The sequence below is a fragment of the Boleophthalmus pectinirostris genome, unplaced genomic scaffold, assembly GCF_026225935.1.
Source record: "Boleophthalmus pectinirostris isolate CB_2022bp ecotype Guang Dong unplaced genomic scaffold, ASM2622593v1 HiC_scaffold_18, whole genome shotgun sequence".
Classification (NCBI taxonomy): Eukaryota; Metazoa; Chordata; class Actinopteri; order Gobiiformes; family Gobiidae; genus Boleophthalmus; species Boleophthalmus pectinirostris.
In genome coordinates this window covers 11,702,023-11,723,975 of record NW_026571133.1, presented here as the reverse complement: position 1 = coordinate 11,723,975, position 21,953 = coordinate 11,702,023, and the positions used below count along the sequence as shown (strand labels likewise).

The 21,953-nt window shown below is 38.9% G+C and overlaps 1 protein-coding gene across 1 annotated transcript in view; it reads left to right on the top strand.

Moving 5' to 3' along the window:
• Window positions 1-325: 325 nt before the first annotated feature.
• The window catches only part of tmem168a (transmembrane protein 168a), a 29,752-nt gene continuing 8,124 nt past the window's right edge, over window positions 326-21,953 (top strand). Inside the window, exons 1-5 of the mRNA XM_020920032.2 lie at window positions 326-411; window positions 939-1,892; window positions 2,427-2,702; window positions 5,425-5,567; window positions 17,982-18,259. Coding sequence (XP_020775691.2) covers window positions 1,056-1,892; window positions 2,427-2,702; window positions 5,425-5,567; window positions 17,982-18,259 — 1,534 coding nt within the window. The 5' untranslated portion in view covers window positions 326-411; window positions 939-1,055. The remainder of the gene's footprint in view (window positions 412-938; window positions 1,893-2,426; window positions 2,703-5,424; window positions 5,568-17,981; window positions 18,260-21,953) is intronic.

Below are 21,953 nucleotides of genomic sequence, written 5' to 3'. Positions count from 1 at the left end.
CGAAAGACCAATGGACATATAATAGTGTTTGCTAAAATGAAGAATTGTCAATAATTTAAGTGCATGTACATAGTTGTTTGAGTTATCTTGAACACAATTATTCCTCATATATAGTTAGGTGCCAAATGATTCAATGGGCTAGTCTAGTCTATAATACAATAGCCTACTAAATCAGTTGTCAGAGGTAATTTTAACAATTACGGTGTTAGCCGTGTTAATAATAAATACTTTATTAATTCATGAAAATATTAGAACATTTCAAAGCCCCCAGCACTAAAATAGCGTATCATGTTGTTTGTTTTCTCAAAGACTGAGAAACCAGTATCGCGTATCATGTAATATGAGCCATGTCAGACACCGTAGCGTTATACCCGGAAGCGGAGCTGCTGTCATCATCTAAACCAGAAATATGTAAGCTATATTTTATCCTGAAAACACAATAACGTGAACATCTTTATGGATTGTTTCATACGGTATATCTGCAGTTGTTGCTGCGTTTTAGAAATGCGTTGACGCGATATGCGAGTCGTCGTTAGCGAGCTAAGTGGCTAGTGAGTTAGCAAACTTTGTGCTGCTGCTGCTGTGCCACATAGTCAAAGTTTAGTTTACTGTCGAGTGCCTCAAGGAGCTGATTTACTCAAAAACACACTGATCCACATTGACGATGCCCTTTCGAAATGACGCTAAAGCATTGAGTGTTTTAAATGACTGTTGTGTAGAAATATTGAAACTTTAAAAGTGTGTGCGTTCCTGCGGCGTAACTTTAATGTAACAGAAGATATAAGTAAAACAATGTCATCATCATGTCACTGTAAGATTCTGTAAGATACTGAAAAATTCTAAATATCCAAAAGTATCCAAAGATTATTTTTAATGTTATAAAGTGTATTATAGTATTATGCTTGGGTGAATGACAATGTTCTCCATTTTATTTTTAGGGGTTGATGTCATAATCTTCCATATTGGTCTTGAAGAGAATCTGGACATGGTCACTGCCTTCAGAGTTCACTGACACAGACTGCAGCTGCACTTTTCAATTTGATCAAAAGGGCATAATGGCTCGAGAGGAAGAGGAAGAGGAGCTGACCCCGGCCGAAGCCCCTAAAGAGGTGGACGTCTTCACCTCTGTACAATGCCTTGGTTACCTGTCCAGTATCAACCTCCTGGTGGCAGTGTGCGTCGGCATGTATGTGCGATGGGAGGTCACCAGCGAGCCTATGATTTTGGTCATCTTTATCCTTGGACTTTTTGTAATGGGAATTGCCAGCATCTTTTACTATTACTTTGCCATGGAGAAAGCCAGCCTCAGTTTGTTCCATCTTTGGGGTGGCTTCTTGCTTGGTCTTCTGTGCTTCCTCAACAGCCCTGCTTTGGATTCAGATGTAAAGGAACTTGTAGCAAACTATTTACTTTTAGCATGTGTTATAATGAAGGCACTGTGGGCACTGACTGAGCGAATATGTAACTCTGTGCATTACAAACCCGCCTTACTCACATCAGCTGAATTCCTAGAGCTCCTGGGGTTCGCCATTGCCAGCACGACGATGCTCCTCCAGAAATCTGCAGCTATAGTCGGCTTGGTGGTTGCCTTGGGAGCTCTCATCGTGGACCTAAGGATGAAGTCGCTGCTAGCCTTACCCAATCTGGTCACTTTTGCCTTGATTACCTCCCTAGTTTTCTTTCAGGCCTTGGGCATTACAGCCAACCCGTTTGCCTTGGGGTGCTATCTGGGCAGGCAGCTGTGTGAGCCTGTGCTTGACGTGTATTTCAGTGGCCTGGGGCCGTGCGAGCGCTGGATGCCAGTGTTGTCTTTGGGGAAAGTGTGGAGGCGTCTGTCTCTGCTGCCTCTCAGTGTCATTGAGATGTACTACTTCGTCCTGGCTGCGCTGAAGGTATGTTTAGAAATTATGTTTTGTAATTTTATGTATGGATAGACTGATTACGCCAACTAACCCATGATAATTCACCTTAAAAATTTATTAAAATAAAGTGTTATTGTAAAGTACTCATAGTCCAGTGACAAGAGTGTGTACATGTAGGAAATACTAGTCCACATTCAAGGGTGTTTGGTGATGAGTGCGCCTTGATTATATTTTTAAACAGTTATGTAATAAGTAGAATTAAAGGCAAGTTTAATTTAATCCCCTTTAATAAGTAAAATGTTAATTTGCTTGCCTAAAAGCAGGTTTGAAGTCACAGTCAATAGCTGGTTAATATGTTCACACAACAGCAAAATTACATGGTTTGTTTTTTAATCTGAATTACTTTCCACTGCATTTCCCTGCACTAGGGCCATTGAGTTTGTGTTTCTTTGTCGCTAAATAGATTTTAACTATAATCAATATTTTTAATAATGAGCTAGTGTCTGGAATCAGGGCTATTTTTAGACTGTGATAAATGAGTGTTTGATTTCTCCCTTTCTGCAGCTGGGTTATTTGGAGCAGTGGTATCTGGTCATCCCTGGGTTCTGCCTTTTTGGCCTGTTCTGGTCCATCTGTCATATTATTCTGATCATCACAATCTGGGGCTTCCACACCAAACTCAGCGACTGTCAGAAGGCCTGGAGGACGCAGAGAACTGGGACCAGGAGCCTGGACCAGGTCATGGCTTCCAGAGGCATTCGACACTTTTGCCTCATCTCCGAGCGACTGGTCTTTTTCACTATACTGTCCACCGTCATACTGGGGGCTGTGTCCTGGCAGGTATGGCTCTACTCTTTACACATTTCGCATAGTAATAATAACACTGCACTATGTATATTGTTGGTAGGGATCTAACAACAGCTAAAATATTGTGATATCTTAATCAATAATATCGTGGGTTGTCACAATATATCGAATTACATGTCTATTTGCTTTGATGCATTGTTATGGTGCAGTAATAACTAAAAACAGAGAAAACTACATAGACCGTTATTTTTTGCTTTGATTTAGTGCAGATTACAGAAGAAATAATTATTTTCAAATGTTAATACTTTGTTTTATGACTGAATCAATGACCTGTCAAGGACAAAGTGGCATATTCACAGTTTTGTTAGTCTCACAAATTTAGATTTTTATATATTTTTTTAAAATCAGTGGCTAGCGGTTAAATGCACACAAGTTGCAAGTTATTTACATTTTGTTAAAGGTCCAGAAATCATAATGATCAGATTTAGGTGTGCATGTAAACATAGCCATCTGTAAAACCCATAAATTGTCATGAATTTTAAATTGTAGTTCCTTGTTGATATTATGCAACCAGACCACCTCAATGGACCACAATGACGTGATTGTTATTATATCATTCACCTAAAATGAATATTATTTACAGATCAAGTGATGTAGGTCGGCATGTCACCATAACAAATGTTTGAAGTGTTAAATATTGCTGAAGTAAATACAGACGATAAACCATAATACTGAAAATAATTTATGCCACTGACACAATAACCCAAAGCAGATTTAAACCACAAAATGTATTCTAAAACTACAATATTGTTAAAAAATAACGAGCTGCAATAAATAAACAGCAGAATGAAACACTTTAGTACTTAGTTTGCATCTGTAATGACTCATAGAAATTATTCATTGAACCTTCTATGGCTTAAATATCATCACGTAGCCAAAAAAATAAGCAAACATTTCTCGGTTGTGCAAAGAAAATTTAAATACAATAATTACTGACCCCAAAAAATATTGTTCCAGCTTTCATATAGATTGATATAGATCATATAGATTTCATATAGATTCTATATTCACCTTCTATATTATAGAAGGTGACCGTGGAGCAGAGGCAATATTAGAAAGCCCTAATAAGTAGTTTTGGCAAAGTTGTCACTGTGGATCAATCTGTATTGTATATTTAGTTCCTTCTTAAACCCAGGTGAGTCTGCTTATAATGCGGAACTGATTTCATTAGCACTTTATTATCCCAGTCTACTTGTGAAAGGGGAAGCAATAACTTATGCAACCTTATTAGGCTCTTGTCTTGTAAGAGTCTCATGGGCCAATGTCCTAATTTCAATCTACCCATTGTTGATGCGGTTTGAGAAAAGTGCCTGAATGAGAGTTATTACTATTAGCTATGGGCTTTTCAGGATGCACTATCTGTATTATCTTTGTCTTTAGTTTATGTAGATGCAGGCCAGACAGACAGAAATTTCTAATATAAATTAATAGGAAGGGGGTTCAATTCTGGCCCCCTAAGACCCTGGAACCCGGGACAACAGACCCCTTTGTCCCGCCCTGCCTACTCCCCTGTGTAATTGTATCCTATTTCATGCTTTTGAGAACTTTGTAAGTGCTTCATCTTCAAACAGCCAAAATGTTTTCTGGTTTATTAATTTATATTTTAAGATGCAATTGATTTGAATTTGTCTGGGAAAAAAAGTTCAAAAGAATCTGAAGTTCGAAAAAGTTACTTCAAAGTAAATTACTTCAGAAGACTTTAGGCCCAAAACATGTTTATGAAAAGAGACACTTTGAAGATTCCTATGTTCATAATACAATCTCTGTGTTGTACTGTAAAAGCCAAAACATCTGGGAGCACACAGAATGTACACGTTTTCATTGAACTGAGCCTGAATTATTAATTTGAATGGCCATAAGCTCCGTCCCCCTTACTTTTAAACCAGATAACAAGCAGCTCTTTGTAGTGGCTACTTAAAATATCTTTAAGTCTGGCCTAAAATTCACTTATATTATAGGTTTGTATTTTCATGTACCTACGTTACGTTTATGTAAAGCCAGACAACAAAACAAGATTGTGTTGAAATTCCGAATGTATTTGTTTTTTAATCATGTATTTTTTTGATTTGTGTTAGTAGCTTCCAAATACTAATCAGTGCTAAAACTAGTATCAACACAAAACCAAAAAAATCACATGAATAAAGAAAATTTTTCATGAGTTTGAATAGTCAATCAAAATCAAAAAGACCACACTACTATTATTTGTTGAATTTTCTTTTATTTTTAAAATTTTAATCAAGCCTTTTTCTTCAATCAGAACAAACCTATCACATTTTTTGTTTGTTTCTTTACATTTTTCCCCACAAAAGACTATTCAACACTATACCCAGCACAGCAGGCGCAGAGTATATTGTTGAGTGTCCCATTATGCCATTGTCTGCAGATACAGCTTGGTAATTTGTTGGTATGTAAACAGTCCACAGAAAAAGCCAGACAGTCCAGACTGTTATAAGCGATGACCTCTGCAGTTAATATTCGGTTGTGATTGAACACCGCTTTTGTGTGTAGTCTGCTTGGTGCTTGTGTGTCTATTTAGTCTGTTCCTGTCATGTTTTGTCTGCCGGTAATAACACTGTGCCAGGCCTACATTGTGAAACTGTCTTGAGAGTGTCGCCACCAATTAGCTGTCTGTGGTTTCTCCTGCTCGGATTACAACTGCAGAATAAAAGTGACTCTAATCCTTTCATTTCTACAGCAATCAAATGGGCTCTTCCTCAGTGCTTTGCTGGTGGTGCTGCCTCTGGAATCGCTGACTCATGCCTTGTTTTACGAACTGGGAAGCTGTTTGGGAGGAACCTGCGTCGGATATGCTCTGGTTGTACCAACGGCGTACTGCAGGTAATGTGAATGACTATACTATAAAGGTGCACTGCGTAATTCTTGTAAAGCGTCTTTGTGATCGTAAAAAATGCAATAAAAGCGCTATATAAAACCGTTTTATTATTATTATTATTAAAGGGCCCGTGTTATGGTATATTCTGATCTATGTTATAATGTGTCCTCATCAAAAACATACCTAGAGTTATGTTTTATTTCATTCATTCAAACATGTTTAACTCGCAAATCTTGCGTATTTAGGCTGACTCCTTCTCTCAAACAGAAAACACTCTGTTCTACCTTGTGGTGTCATGTGGTAATACAAGTGTAAGTGCTCCACTGTGTTTTTCAATTAATTCAATTTTCAATTCAGTCAAAAAGTTTATTTATATAACACATTTAAAACTACTTTGGCTGACCAAAGTGCTTCACATAAACATCAACAAAAACAGCCTTGACAGTGTTTTTAGACTCCACACTTCACCTTCACTGGAGTCATTTGGCAGATTTCAGCTCTGGAATTGCCAATCTCTACTGAGCTAAAAGTAAAAGGTAGGTGTTAAATTGAAAACTACCACAATGTGGAACAGAGCATTTTGAGTTTGGAGATGTAAACAGAGTAATACACCAGGATTTTAAACAAAACACAACTCGGGGTATGTGTTTGAGTAGGTAACAACTTTATAACATTGCTTAAAGCTCACAAGAACCAAGCAATAACTGTGATCATGACTGAAATGCCATTGAAACACAGCCCTAAAATAGGAATAAATAATGCAATGATGGCACATTTCTTTTTTAAATTGCATTACATTTGTGGAATTTATGTGCAAATTTCTGTTGGCTGACTGCTGATGCAAAAAAAATGTTTCTTTCTTTTCTCTTTTCTGTTATGGAAATTGAGACATTTTAACATAAAATTGCATTCAATATTCAAAATGTTGCAGTTGTGTTATAAAAAATAACATTTCAAGGATATTGCACAGTGTAAAGAAATGCCTGTAGCGATTATATGCCTGTCGGACTTGAGAGCCTCCACAATATTTCTTTTAGTATTTCTATTTCTCTATATGTGCAAACTTTTATGGTTTATCTAGGGCTATGCATGTTTAAGTAGCGAAGAAAGTTGAAGAGAGTCCCTTGTACAATGAACCAAATATTATTTTCCCCACTCCTCGACAAATGAGCCTTATCTGAATGATGGTTGTGAGGCGTGGACGAGTACAGATGGTCTTTCAGAAGTCTTTAATGATCTGGATGGTGCAACTGAGATCCCAAACTTTTACTACTGTAATAAAATTGACTTCAAAAAGTTGGATTAAAGTTGAGCCCTCAAGCTTTTCTTAGAGATGATTTTAGAAGTCTTTAATTGAGTTGTTTTCTACTTGGGCTGTAGTTCTTCAGTCATTAAGTCAGTTCATTGGTCAATGGTGTCTTAGTTGAGTAATTATTTTATTATTATAAGTAATATGGGACAACAGCAGAAGTGAATTAGCTGAAAATGTCTGTTTGAAATCTGTCTCTTTACATACACCAGACAATCATGATTCACAAGTTCAATCTGTCTTAACATAAATCTGTTGTTTCCTTGTACGTTTTCTGTATAAATAGTTGTTTTTGCGTGAACTCCAGTGAAAGTGTAGTTTTGTGAGTGCAGTTTGGGTCAGATACATAGATATACCATATTTTCTGGACTATAAATCGCTCTGGAGTATAAGTCACACCAGCCAAAAAAAAACATATAAGTTGCACCGGACTATAAGACCCACTTTTTTGGGGAAATTTATTCTATAAAATCAGAGACCAGGAACCGACATTTCATTTTGAAAGGCAAGTTATAGTCATAACAATAAAACAGAGAACAGGCTGAATAGGCGTTAATATGTTAACGTAACATTTTAACAGTTATTCAGATAACTATAGCGTAAACAGCAGAACATAAGTTTACCAAACTCTCCATCTCACTCCCAATCACTAAATCCACTGAATTCTTCATCATCTGTGTCACTTCTGAGCAACTCCACAGTAAACAGAGCTCCACCTCCTCTTCTGCGTAGCTGTCGTCAGACTCGGCAACAGTTCCAGTTAGAATTATTACAGCCTTTCTGAATCCCAACAGGATGGTTTCAGTTGTTAGTCCGTGCTTTGTTGATCCATCCAGTGACTTCCAGGAAAGTTGCATGGCGCACCCTCCCATTACCGTGAAGCTGTGTTCTCCATCCCTGCTTTCTGCCAGTCCCTCACAAGTTTTTCGCTCACTCCAAACTTTCTTTAAGCTGCTTGATTACCATTTTCGGCTGAATATTTCACTACTTGCAGCAGGACATCGGCTCTTTCTGCAGGAGACATACGCAGTAGAGTGAAGTGACAGTGATACAGTAGTAACAGGAGTAGCAGATACTGACACACAAGCCTAGAGCGCCCTGTCACTACTGTCATTGTGAACATTTTTATATATAAGTCGCACCGGAGTATAAGTTGCAGGACCAAACAAACCATGAAAAAAAATGTGACTTATAGTGTGAAAAATACTGTACACAGTAGTTTTGAGAGGTTTTGCCACGCCCCCTTTTAGTTGATCTGCAGGACATTTGACATTTTGTCTGTTGCTGACCAAGATTTTCTTTAGTTGGCAGTTACAGCCCTGTGGTACCTGAATTGTCATTGTCCCATATCAGTTTCTCTCAAAGAAATGCTGTTTTACTGGTTTACCCTGCTGCTGCTGCTCTTCGAAAATAAAACAGATGCCCTGGTTTTTGTCACTAGTTTCATTCAAAGTTTTATGCAGTGATTAGGGCTGGAGGATTTGGAAAAAGTATGTAAGTATGATATTTCTGACCAGCATTATGATTAGATTTGCAATTTCTTTTCAAGTTTAAATAATAAGATTCCGTTCAAAATTCACATTTTAGTGCATCTAAGAGAATTCGAAAATAAGCCAAGGAACTGAGAAAGTAATACAAGCATCACATTTTAGAACATGTTTTTACACATCTAAATGTAGCAGTTTTATGCAGAATAAGACACGTTAGTTTGTTTTTTTGTGGAGGAAATTATGGTAGTTTAAAAAAAAAAGTTGCAGCCTTTGAGATTTGCTCTTTGCGTCCATTCCAATTATGATTTCAATTTGATTGCAATTTGTTTTGTTTTCCTTGGTTTTGTGTGTTTGTTTATGAGCATTTGTCGTGGCACTATGATCTGGTACATACATTGTTAGTATTAGAGACTTATTACGTTCTAACCTTTTCAAATTTGAATTGGTTTTCTTTTTGGGGTCTTTCAAATTTCTCTTATTAAAGCTGTAAAAGTGAATAGGCTGTCAACTGCACAGGGCAAGAGACAGCCAGGGAAATATCACTAATTTTAGACTATTAAAGACACTAATTATGGTCCCTCTGCTGTGAACTATTTTCTGTGATTATATTTAAGCTTTTATTACCTTAGTTGGAGTTTGGGGAGTTTCTATTGTACATTGAGACTTTTTAATTACGCTTTAAAGCAAATAAAGATTAAAATAAAGTGACTGAAGGATTCTATAGAGAGAATATTTAAAATTAGTCTGTTATTGATACTTTGCAGCTGATGTCATGAAGCTTCCCTGTGAGCTCAGATTTATGTCTGACCACGAAGAACTAACTTATGTGGAACTACATCAGATTAAGTGATTTGTGCTGTTAAACAAGTTCCTCTCAAATAACATTACTGTCACAAGGTAGGCAGCATTAGCCAGCAGTTTTCTCACCTTTTTGTCGAAAATTAAACTCAGCAGGACCGTGAGCTCTCATATTAATCACAAACTCCTGAAATTGTGTTGTTTAAATTCGTTTTTGTCTTTTCGTACGTGTCTTATCAGAATACAGCTACGGTATGATTATATTTTTCGTTGGCATGACATGATCAGTCGATTAATCATTGCAGCCCTACTGTGTACATAGTAGCTTTTGGTGTGATCGTAATTGTTTTGAGAGCTTTTGTCTTTGCCACAACTTGTTTACTTTTAGTTTTTAAATCAAAGCACTGGGCATGTCTTAATCAATCAGTCAAACTTTATTTATAGAGCCCTTTAGAACACTCTAGGTGACCAAAGTGCTTCACATTTAAATCAGCACAAAATAAAAACATCCAAAACATTAAACAATGAAATAAAATAAATTGTGCAACGTGTCACTGCATTACTGAGATTTAAAAGCCAGACTGAATCAATACGTTTTCAGAATATATATAAGTCGACCGATCATTTCTTTAGTGCTTGTGTTTAGGGCTGTAGTTGACTATTTTATGAAATGAAACGCAACTACCAGGCAGACAACAAGCATGTTTAGGAGCCAAAACAAAGTATGATTACGTCAACTCAATTCGTGCACGGTTCGTTTTATTTTTTCCCAATATCACTCCCTTTCGTATTCGTCGCCCCTGGCATTTGTAAATATGATCACTCGCTCCAACTTTTCTCTTGGCTCAAGAAGCAAGTGGATAAATAGGCCAATAACTATGCATAAACACGCTAATGTTTAGGCCCTTAAGGGATCCTTCCTCCAGTGGTTCCTCCACAGAATACCAAATTCTTCAGCTGCAGCAAGTAGTAGCCATTAGCCGCTAATATCACTGCCTCTCCCACTGCCCTCTCTATCGGCCGTTTTATGTTTGATGATACCGCCCTGTGCTCTGTGTCCATCAGCTGAGTATTAGTGTTTAGTATTTTGGGGAGTACTTGGAAAATCTCAGAAGTGGTATCTGGATAGTACATGTATTTTGGAGAGAAGGTTTTTAGTAGACTTTTGGCTCTGGTTGGAACTGCAGTGCACAGGATCCACATTTGTGTTTTCCATGATTTAGTACTAGTTAGGTTAATTTAGTTTAGTTTTAGTACTTTTAGGGAAGCATATGATTCTAAAGTGGAGGGACAATATCCAATTTTAACCTTATGATTAATCTGAGAAGAAACATTGATTGATTATTAGATGATTATTTGGAATTACAGTCACAGTGACCATATATTTTCATTCAAATTGTCAAATTGTCTAATAAATCACAATTACTCTAGTAAGTGAGCAGCTTTATAGAAACACACTTAAATTATGAAGTAAAATGAATGTGACATAAATAATAAAAGAGTACTTAACATTAAGGTTTGCTTTTTTAACATTTAAATTGTAAAATAAGAAAAAACAAGGTTAAGGTATACTTAATTAATCCTTTGTGAAGGAAATTCATTATCTCAGTTTGACCCTTCAGTGCTAGGGCAGACTGCCAGGAGCAGTGAGCTGCTGCCGTATTTCGCTCTGGGACTCATCTCCAGATCTAGAGCTTGGCTTGTTCAGGACCACCAGCTGTAGCATGGATGGGTTGGGTTGATGAGAGAAACCAGAGTGCCAGAAGGAAACCCTCCCAGACACAGGGTCAGGGAGGAACTAGTGCTGTGTAATTAATCAGATGTATAATCATGATTTTAATTATGGCTCTATTCAACAAAGTATTGAAAAATTACTGAAATGCATCTGTTATAGAGATAGACGATATATTGGTTTGCAGTTGTATCAGACAGAGATTTGAACTATATAGCCATTATATCAGCTATTCACTTTCCACACAGACTGAGATTTTGTTTTGGCACACCTGCTGCTTAAAGAATATGCATAAAACTTTGTATATTTCAGTATGAAAAGGTAACTTCACGAAACAGTGATTAGACTGACTCTGTTCAAAAAGAGCGGTGGGTGAGATTGTACCAAATTTTAAATACACAATTTTAGTTAAATCAAAATCCGCTCTACTTATCAACCCAAAGATATTGGCAAAGCTTATCAGCCGTCAGTTTCTCTGGATTCTAAACAATTGGTATCTTCACTGGTCATGAAAAAACCCATACCATTTGATCTTTTATCTATAATAATTGACTGTGCATCTTCAACCTTTCAGCTGACTATTAGCTGTAGCGCACAGTGGGAATAGCAGGGCATAGTACCTGTGGTGAACTCTCCTCGGTTGATTTCGAATGCACGCTTGAGTCCTGGGCGAGCAGAAACCGGCGGAGGTATCTGTATGCAAGGCTAGTGTATGTGTGAAGTCCAGAGGGAGGGCCGTGAACATGATGTGAATGCAGGGCTGTATAATGGGCTGTTTGATGGCTCCAGATCATGTTTTTACAATGACAAGAGCCCCACGGGGAGATCACAGAGATAGGGGTGAGAGGAGGCGAGGCGCAGGGTGAGGCGCAGGGGTGAGGTGCAGGGGTGAAGGCAAACACTAGTGCTTGTAAACAGTGTGTGTATGTGGGGGGGTATGTTTTGATATGAGAAAAACAAAGATATGTGATAACGTAATTGAATATTGTGGTGTAAATATGAGTTATTGCTTTTGGTTCTGATTCAGTAGTGAACATAACCTTTCCAGTGGAGGCTGCACTACCTTATTGCTTTGCCTGGAATATTCCACAGTATGGTATTAGTCTTTTCTATTTTGCATTTATTCAATTGCACCTGTTTTTATTGTTCAAAAATGCATTCTTACTGTGAGTGGGTCCAGCTCTCTTCAGATATGACCTGTAATTTTACATGATGGCATCACCTGCTTGTCTCCATGTTATTACTTTGCCTAGATTTTTCCACAGTAGGTACTGAATTTATCTATCTCCATGGAAACTAGAAGGTGATGCCATCAAGTTACAGGTCAGATCTGTGGAGGGGCAGCTTGTTCACAAGAAGAATGCATGGTTTTCAAGGCAATTTTCAAGATAATTTAGTTTAATGTCAACAAAGTAAGCATGAGTAAGCATTATCAACTCCATGGACAGGTGAAAGACCCACCAGTTAAAGGGACAGTTTGGAAGTTTGGACATAGGACCTCATTTACTAGTTAGCCAGAGGGTTGGAGACGTGTGGAGACACTTTTTAAAATATTCCATCCAGTCCTTGTATTTGCAGAGGTCACTGGTGCTAGGCTAGTGCATGTCAATGGCCATAGTTAATCTGCCACTAAAAACAGTCTTACCCACTCCACAAAACACCCGAAGAAAAACAGGTATATCACCAAACTGTTGATGTAAATGTCTGGGTCGATAGAATAATTTTAGAAGTAAAACCAACCTTGCATTTGAAGGATTTATGTTTGAGCAGCAGCAGCGAGTTGTACTTCCTGATAGAAAGCTTGGCAGCGGCAGACTGATATTACCGAGCACCTATCTTACCGGCAAAGTAAAATTCCGCTGCTGTTGAGAAAATAGTCCCTCAACATGCAGCGATTCATGCGATGCAAGGCTAGTTTTATTTCAAACATTATTCTATCAACACAGACATTTACATCAATAGTCTGGTGTAATAATAGATTTCTTTTGGGTGTTTTGTGGAGTGGGTAAGACTGTTTTTAGTGGCAGACTAACTATGGCCATTGACATGCACTAGCCTAGCACCAGTGACCTCTGCAAATACAAGGACTGGATGGAATATTAAAAAAGTGTCTCTACACCTCTCCAACACTCTGACTCACTAGAAACTGAGGTCCTATGTCCAAAATTATAGACTGTCCCTTTAATGCAAAATGATTAAGGTGCTGATTTTTACCATTTTAAATTGTTTGCTGGGGTCACTTGCCGTATTCATGCTGAGCCTTAATTATTCACCACGATAAGTTTTTATAAGCGTTTTTCACAACTCTGAGACCAGTGCTGCCTTTTGCTGTCATGGTAAAGCTAACAACAACTAGCATGCTAACGCACAGCAGACAGATATTTTGACCTCAAGAGCCGCTTATACAAACCATACTGGGGCAAGACATATTTAGCTCAAATACATGGGAAAAACGCAGTACAGTGCCTTTAACATATGCTGACAATGCAGTGATGATATATATATTTTTTATGTTATTGTGCAGCCCTAAAATGCGTTTTAAGCATACCAAAATGTGAACAGTCTGCTGAATAAAAGGAACAAGACTTTTAAGGATAGAAGTGGAGCCGGCGATGTGGTGTGAATGCTAAACTTCAAGGCCTGGTTCCCCCGGGCGCCACAAGAGCAGAAAAGATTAGATGGCTTTAGGTGAGTGGGGATGCGCGCCAGGCCATGCAGAGGTGTCCGGCATTAAGTGTAGTATATCTTTATAGGAGGAGCGTCAAGGTTGTCAGCCAGGGAACCACACATCAATTCTGTCCAATACGATAGTGTAGGCCCGCTGAGTCATTTGGGAGTGTATTCAAGGACAGGAGCGCCTCAAAAACTCTACTCAAAACCACTGGACAATGTCAGCACTTCGATTTGAAATGGAAGTTGGTTAAATCATTTTGCAGCTGCTGGCAACTTATTGTTGGGTTTCAGATAACGTCACAACATTCTTGGCCAATCGTACTGATACTTTGCAGCTGATCATTAACATGCCCTGGATGTGTGAAGCTAACTGAAGCACTACCCTGTCTGAAGCTATGTTACTCAAGATAGACTTAGGCCCCATCCACAGTATGTATTAGTCGTTTTTCATTGCAGATGCAGTGTTCGTCCACACTAATCTGATGAAAAACAGCTCGAGCGACAGAACGATCTGGTGCCGCGAGCTCACACAAATTCATCCAAGTACAGATCTGACTGTGTGGATGCCTGAAAACGTTGATACCCTAATGTTGGCGCTCAAGTTGCTGTCCTTATTGGACCACGTTACTGAGACTTGTGCCTTCCTGATTCGCTGGGTTCGTGTCATTGGTCATCCACACTCTGAGCCGCCATGCTCGTCTTAAAATTCAGTTATGTTTAGTAACACCTGAACCGCCTTGTCGGTTCCTGAAAAGACTGTTTTCATGCTTGCCATTTTCCTCGGCTCGAAATCGGCTGCTGCAACTTCAGACACGGTGCTCCATTTCCTTGTGTTTGCCACCGACGTGACGTTGTGACGCCAGCCTAATCATGTGACTAGCATTTAAGGCCTATAGGGAAGGCTTTGATTGCGGACACAGAAACGACGTGTCTGGACTCAAATAGTTTCCGATACGGTGATAAGTGATACAATAATTCGTTTCAAGTGTAAACGGAACCTAAATCTGAGCTTTATTTTAACTCATTCTGACCAATAAGAGCTGATTTGGTTGAAACTACAACAGATGAGATGATTTGTGCACTTAAACAAGTCTCACACATAAAATTACAGTCACACCCTAGCATTAGCCAACAGTTTTTCACTTTTTTTGAGTCACTCTTTTTGTTGAAAATCAAACACCTAAACAGGACCAATATGACCAATTTTTCTGCTAATCTGTGCATTATGTCAACATAGAGATAAATGTAGAACACCCCCAGTGTAATGTCTCTGCAAAGGATCAATTTAATACGTATGGGTGTCAGTTGAATTTTATATAGTTTTGTTGATTGTTTTTTTTCTTGAGTTTTTAAGACAGAAGATCTTAAATCTTTTTTAACAGTGTTTGCCATTGTGTGCCTTGTGTCTCCATGGTAGCTGGACTGCCAATTTATTCACCCAGGTAACTGAACAAATTCTTAATAAAACAGCAGCAGGTCGGGTGAAAAGCAAATACAAATGCAGACTGTGAAATGTAACACAAAGATGACGGAAAAAAGATATGGAAGAAAAGTAAGCAATTTGTTAAAGTAATAAATGCTTCTCCCAGAAAACGTGCATTGGAAGAAAAAGTGCGTATACATTTTTTCTTACTACACTTATTTCCCAGATTGTGTTTTCATGGCAAGGGGTTTGAAATAAAACATGGTACATACAACTGTGACCCCCACCCTCCTTCCTACTGCCCACATACAACTTAAGCAGAGGTTAAATTTCTGGCAATTCATGACACCAGTGTATAGTGTGCAGTTGTATAAGATTTGCCCTTGACTTGGCTGTCGATAGTCTGTGTTTGGACTTGTCCTTGTTTAGTTTTGATGTAAATTTGTTTTGGTCCTGGTTTAGTCTTGGTCTAGTATAAAGTTTAGCTCCAAATTTAGTTCCAGTATAGTCCCAGTTTTGATGTGATGTGTGTGTAACTGCGACAAACGTGTTAAGATGACTTTTGTCTTTCTGCAGGTTTCTTTTGAGCTTTGCCCTCGGAGGTGCGTGCTCTTCCCCTCCTCCTTCCCTCCCTCCTTCTCTCCCTCATCTCTTTAAAACAAATCATTTTATTTTTAACAACAATAATAGCACAAGGTAAAAGGGTAATTCAAGTGCAGACAGAGCAGTAGCGTAAAACATAACTGTGAAATTTACAAGTAACACTGAGATAACTGTGAAAAGATAAGGGACAAGAATAGACATTGTGCTAAAGACTATCTTGGGCTGTGATTACCCTGGTTTTGCCATGGTTTAGTTCTGATATAGACTTGATTTGGATCTGTTCTAACCTTGGATAAGTCTTGGTCTAGTCCTGGTTCAGTCCCAGTGTAGACCCGGTTTTGATGTGTTTTATTTGAACAGTTAAAGACCACCACTTTTTTTTTTTTTTAATCTTTCATCTTTCTAAAGTCTTTCTCAGTCAATAAATTTTCTTTTGAGCTCAACACTGAGAGGTGTGTGTCATTCCCCTCTCCGTTACCTCTCCTCTCACTCACCTCTTTTCTCTCTTTTGAAAAAAAAAAAAGTTTAATAATAGTACAAGGTAAAAGGGCCGTACAGGTTCAGACAGAATAGTAGCACCCTTTCCTCTCCCTCAACCCTCCTTTCCCACTCATCCTCCTATCTCTCTCTCTCTGTCTCTCTCATCTGCACCCCTCCTCTTCTCTACCTCCTTTCCCTTTGGTCCTCTCTCTCACTCTCACTGCCTCCTCTCTCACCCCCTCCTCTTTTTCATCCCTCTCTCTCCCACACTACCCCTCCAGTCTCTCGTTCTCTCTCCATCCTCTCTCCCTTCCTCCCACTTCTCTCTCTCACAACTCCTCTCTCTCTCCCTTCCTTTCTGTCTCTCACCCCTCCTGTCTTCTCTACCTTCTCCCTCCTTCTCTTTCTCCCCTCCTCTCTCACCTCCTCCCCTCTTTCCCTCTTCCTCACCCCCTCCTGTCATGTTTGGGTTCTCCTCCGTGCTGCAGACAGTTACTCCGCCCCTCTGTGTCAAACTATCAACTCTTCACTCATTTATCTCCCTTTTGCGTGTGTCTCTTCTCTCCTTCACCACTCAACACAAGTCACCTTAAAAAATGCAGTTACACACAAGAATGTTGTTCTGATTTCTTTTTGGCACTCTCTCTCTCTCTCTCTCTCTCATGGTGTGTTCACCCATATAAAAAGAAATCAGTTTATTTTTTATGTGTGTTGTATTATCTCCAAAAAGAGGATATAAAGTGATATTTCCGCTTTTTTGTGTTTAATGTTATGACATTATCACATTTTGTGCAATACTAAAATCTCAACCAAGATTTGTTTAAAGGACTTGTATGTTAGCCAGGCTCAATTTCATTTCTCTCCAGCGAGTGTGTCAGGAATCAGAATACACTAGATGGTTCACAAAAACACCGGAAGAGTGAGTTCGGGCATCAGCAAAGAGTCGTACATTCTGTGATGGCAACGATTCCCGAGATCGAGGATTTAAAGATGGAACAAAGAGAATGTTTGAATTTTATCAAGGGGAAATACATTATTGCCCTTTTTCCTACGGGATTTGGGAAAAGCTTAATATACCAGTTAGCCTCATTATAGGCGGATTACATCCATCATGACCAAATAGCAGTGACTGGTTAAATTAAAAAAGTACAAATTCTAATGCTGTTAGGTCAGACGGTTTCTACGAAGTGAAACCAGCTGATGAATCATTCAACCTATATGTAGCCTGCACAGTGAATCTGGGTTGCTATCGTGTCTAAACGTGCATACAGAGGAGGATACATACATGTTTTTCTGAGTATGTGGAAAGGCCATGTCTCATGTGAAAGCTCAGAACTTCCAGAACTCACTCGCTAAACTGCAGAGGCTGCACTAGCACGGATTCAGGATTGGTGCAGGTGCTGGTGTATAGGTAACAAGGAGATTTTTATTTATTCATTTATTTGAGACAGGGACAGCACTGTACATCAGGTTGTAGCATGAGTGCTCATTTCCACCTGTAATCCCTGGGCAGGTTCATTGATTGATTGTATTTAACTGATCTTGACTGTCAACTGTTCTTGTAGACCTATGTAGCATGATAGAAATGAGAGACATGTGAGACTCTTTCTGATTTGAGTGTCTGAGTGTTGGTCGTGGTCAAAGTGGCCATCAGCATTGACTGGCAGCCTCGCTTCTGTCAGTCTACCCCAGGGCAGCTGTGGCTACAATACTAACTTTCTGTGGAGTGAATTAATAATTCTCTGTAAAGCTCTTTGGGCATCTTAAAAAGGTGTTATATAAATCCAATACATCAATAATATTAAAACATAATACCAAAAAGAATATTAAGATGTTTTTGTCGATATTACCCATCCATGATCAGTAGTTATTATTTCATGACTCTTTCTTTTCTCTTCTCTGTCTCTTCAGCGTGGATGGCCAGCCCGCCCTGCTACCTCCAGACCAGGTGCAGCAGCTGAACGTCCGGGCCACAGGGATGCTCAACAGTGTCCAGCGTCTCTTCTCCCACCACATGGTCCAGACCTTTGGCTGCGACTACTCCACCAGCGGTCTCACTCTGGAGGCCACACTCAACAAACTGCGCAGCTTCTTGGAGCTTCGGACGGCAGACGGACCGCGTCATGACACCTACCTGGTCTTCTACAGCGGGCACACGCACAAAGCCACTGGGTCCTGGGCTCTGGCTGGTGAGGACTCCACACAAATGCTTTATAGTACCGTATTTTCCACACTATTAGGCGTCTGGATTGTAAGGCGCACTGTCATAGAATGGTCGCTTTTCAAACTTTTTTCCAAATAAACCACACCGAACTTTAAACAAAACACAACAATTGGATGGGTCAGTGGGACTTTGTTTGGCGCATTCACGGTGACTCTCGGCTTTGTTCAGTTGTGACACGTAGGACCGCTGGATTGTTGGCGTGTTCGCAGTGACTCGTCGCAGTTGTTCAGTTGTGGCTAGAAGTGGCACATTGCACTCGCTTTTTTGGTTCGTTCCTCCGTTCCATTCCTCATCCACGTGGAGTGATGAGTGTGGCTGTGGGTGTTTTTCGCTGCACGGTCACTGTCTGCTCCGTGTGTCTTTGCGTGCCCCGCAGGTGTTGTGGCTTTGTAGTTTACTGAAGTCGTGCTGGGACACCAGAGTGGATTTGTGTATAGGGCTCTCTGGATTGCGGGGTGCACAGTCGTATTTTGATGGGGTTGGAGGCTTAAAAGCGCGCCCAAAAGCCCGGAAAATACACTATATATTGCTGGGCTATGTTGTAATACAGTGAGTTCTTGAGTTCTTGAGTTGGTGAGTTCAGTGAAAAACTTTTGTCCAGTTGACAAATTGAATTTCTCCTTTGCCATGGATTCTACCTGGATGAGTGAGGGATTGTACATACATTCCCAGTACTTTTTTCCAGCATAAATAGTTGTCTCATGGGTACAGTAGGGGTCAGATACACAAAAATATTGATTCGTTTTGAGAGCTTTTGCTGCCTCTTATTTTCGTCAACTAATTGATCTGCAGGACATGTCTTAAGTCAACCAAGACTTTTTGACTACTGCCCAAATATTCAGTCATGTTTAATAGACATTTATAGACTTAAGATTTCTATAATAGGTGAGATAAACCAACTTTTGAGGTATATTTATTTTGTATATATATTTATTTTAAGGCTATTGACTGTATTTATTTCACTATAAAGAAGAAAGACATTTAAATCAACTATAATTGAAAATGTGGGTTTCAAGATATGGAAAATTAGAATAGAGAGTACATCATGTACTGAAGCAAAAAGTCTACAAAAAGCTCCAAAAAAAAAAGAAATAAAAATGTCCTTATTCCATTACTTGCACACAAAATATATTCATAATCTTTTGTCAATGTCACATTTTATTTTTAAAGATTTTTTATTTATTTTTTTTGGGGTGGGGGGGGGGTCTACTTAAAATTAAACTCTATAATTTTACAGTTTGTAGTTCATAATTACTTGGTAAGAAGAAGCAGTGTGCTGCTCTTTTAAAGGTTCTGACCAACATTAATAATGGATACAAAATACTAGTATATATTAAAACACAATTTCTTAAGGCAACATCTGAAGTGGCTATTATTTAACTTAATTGTAGTAATTTGTATCTACGGTCTCTTTTAGTGTCTTGCACAGAGGTGCAGAGCAATTTGTCAACAATATAATTTCCCCCACCAAATGAAACATGCATAATTTAAACCAATTATGACATGCATTGTTTACTGACATGCAGGTGCAATTAAAGTGTTTAATTTACATGATCCAATTAATTATGCAGAGTGGATTGGACCAGGTCAGAAGACTCAGCCTTGGTTAATGTCTTTCTGCATTTTGTATGTCCACAGCTGAAGGACAATTAAATGAAAACAGCCACAAAACTGTATCAACATGTTTTTAAATTTAGATTTCTTTTATCTAACTTTTTATTGAGCATTGTTAGTTTTGATTATAATATTAAAGTCACACTATGTAACTTTTCTGATGGAGGGGCTGTCACCTACTTGTCATTTATTTATCTGGAATGTTTTACAGTTAGGCATTAAACAAATCCATTTAGCATTTATTTAATTACAGATGATTTTTTTTTTTGCTAGAATACCTTGAAATATATTCATTGGTACTATAAGTGGTCTGACCTATAAATTGACCTTTTGGCTTCACCTACTTGTCTCCATGGAGCTAGATCATTTTAATGCCACACTGTGTGTAACATTTTACGCAAAGCAGCTGGTATCAAATATTGCCGCCCATACTGAACAATTTGCTGGATCGGATATCGGCTTTGAACATCTTGGTTGAACAGACGAATTAATTTAATAAGACATTTACTAAGATGTTTAATTTAATAAGATGTTTACTGGTCATAGTTGGTCTAGAAAGTCTCATAATGTTTGAACTTTGAATTATACTATATTATAAAGCTGTTTGGTAGCTACATGAGGCATAAATATAAGCTACATTACACATTTGAAGTATTTATACCTTCTTTTATTTTAGTTTCAGCTTTTGCACTAGTGTCTGTTGATATTGAATATCGGCAGATGCTAAAAGTTATAGTATCAAATAGGGATGGGCATGATTAGTCGACTAATCAATAATTCATCTCTAAGAATTTCGTCGATCACATTTATTTTTAATCAACAAACCGAATGCAGGTTGCTGTGTGCCAGACGAAGCTGCGTCTGACAGGACAAACACTAGAGTTACGGCCTCACAGTCCCACATCTCGGCTCTGGTACCTCCTTGGAGATCAGTGTACAACTCAATGAGTGTGTTTACATGCACATCAGTGTCCAGGGTATGATCAGGTTTTTTGACTATCCGTGCACCATGAGTTTCGTCATGGTGCATGTGTACTGCGCCACGGTTACTGCAAAATAAAGTTGAGTGCGCATGCATCCAAAAGACAAACACAAAGTCTTTTTATCACAACAGTAGCCAAAATGAATAAAGTGACCAACATAAATAAAGTGATTGAAATGACTGTTAAATAAAGAGCTGCTGCGCTAAACCTGCACACAACTGATCTCTGAAAACATGAACCATCTCCAACACAACACACACACAGAACAGACTCAACATCATCATCATCAACATCCCTCTGTCACAGAGAGAACATTCATATTCCACTGAGTCGTGTCCTTTAGTCCATCAGAACACAAGGAAAGAGCTGTTTTTTCAGCGTTTACAGTTTATGCAAATTAGCCATGTGATTTTAAGTTTTGTTTCTGTAAAACGTAAACAAATGTGCGCAAAGCTGCATTAAACACATAAAGGTTGTATGGAGGATTTTTTTTTGTTTCAAGTTGTCAATGATAGCATTATAGAGGTGCAGTAGCCTTGTAATTATTATGACCAAAAAAAAGAGAATAAAAATTCATCAACTCTGCACGTGGTGGGGCCAGCTAAACATTTGCCAATAGATAACGACACTGCCTCGTTATCTGTTAGCTGACAGGCTGTCAATCAATCTCCCTACGTTTCTAGCGTAACTGACTTGCCTGCGCGTCGCCGGTACGTGGTTTACGTACGCCTGTCACGCAGTCCACAGACGCAAGCCGCACAGACGCTGTTTACTCCACCAACGCAACAGTTCTTAGCGGCTTTTTTTGACCTATATCTTCCTCGCAGTTAGCACAAAGTTTGTTGCAATGGCAGACAAGAATCCAGGAGCAGTTAGCCGCAAAAGAAAGTCCGTTTTTGAGGTCGCTGAAAGAAGAAGACAAGGGGAAAAGCAGCGAAGCCAAACTGAGGTGATTCTTATAGATTCATTCCAGCGATGGCGCGACTGAAGCAGACGCAGGGTCTAAAGACTGACGCACTGGTCCACAAATTACTCCTGGACAGGTCACTTCTGCTTATTATG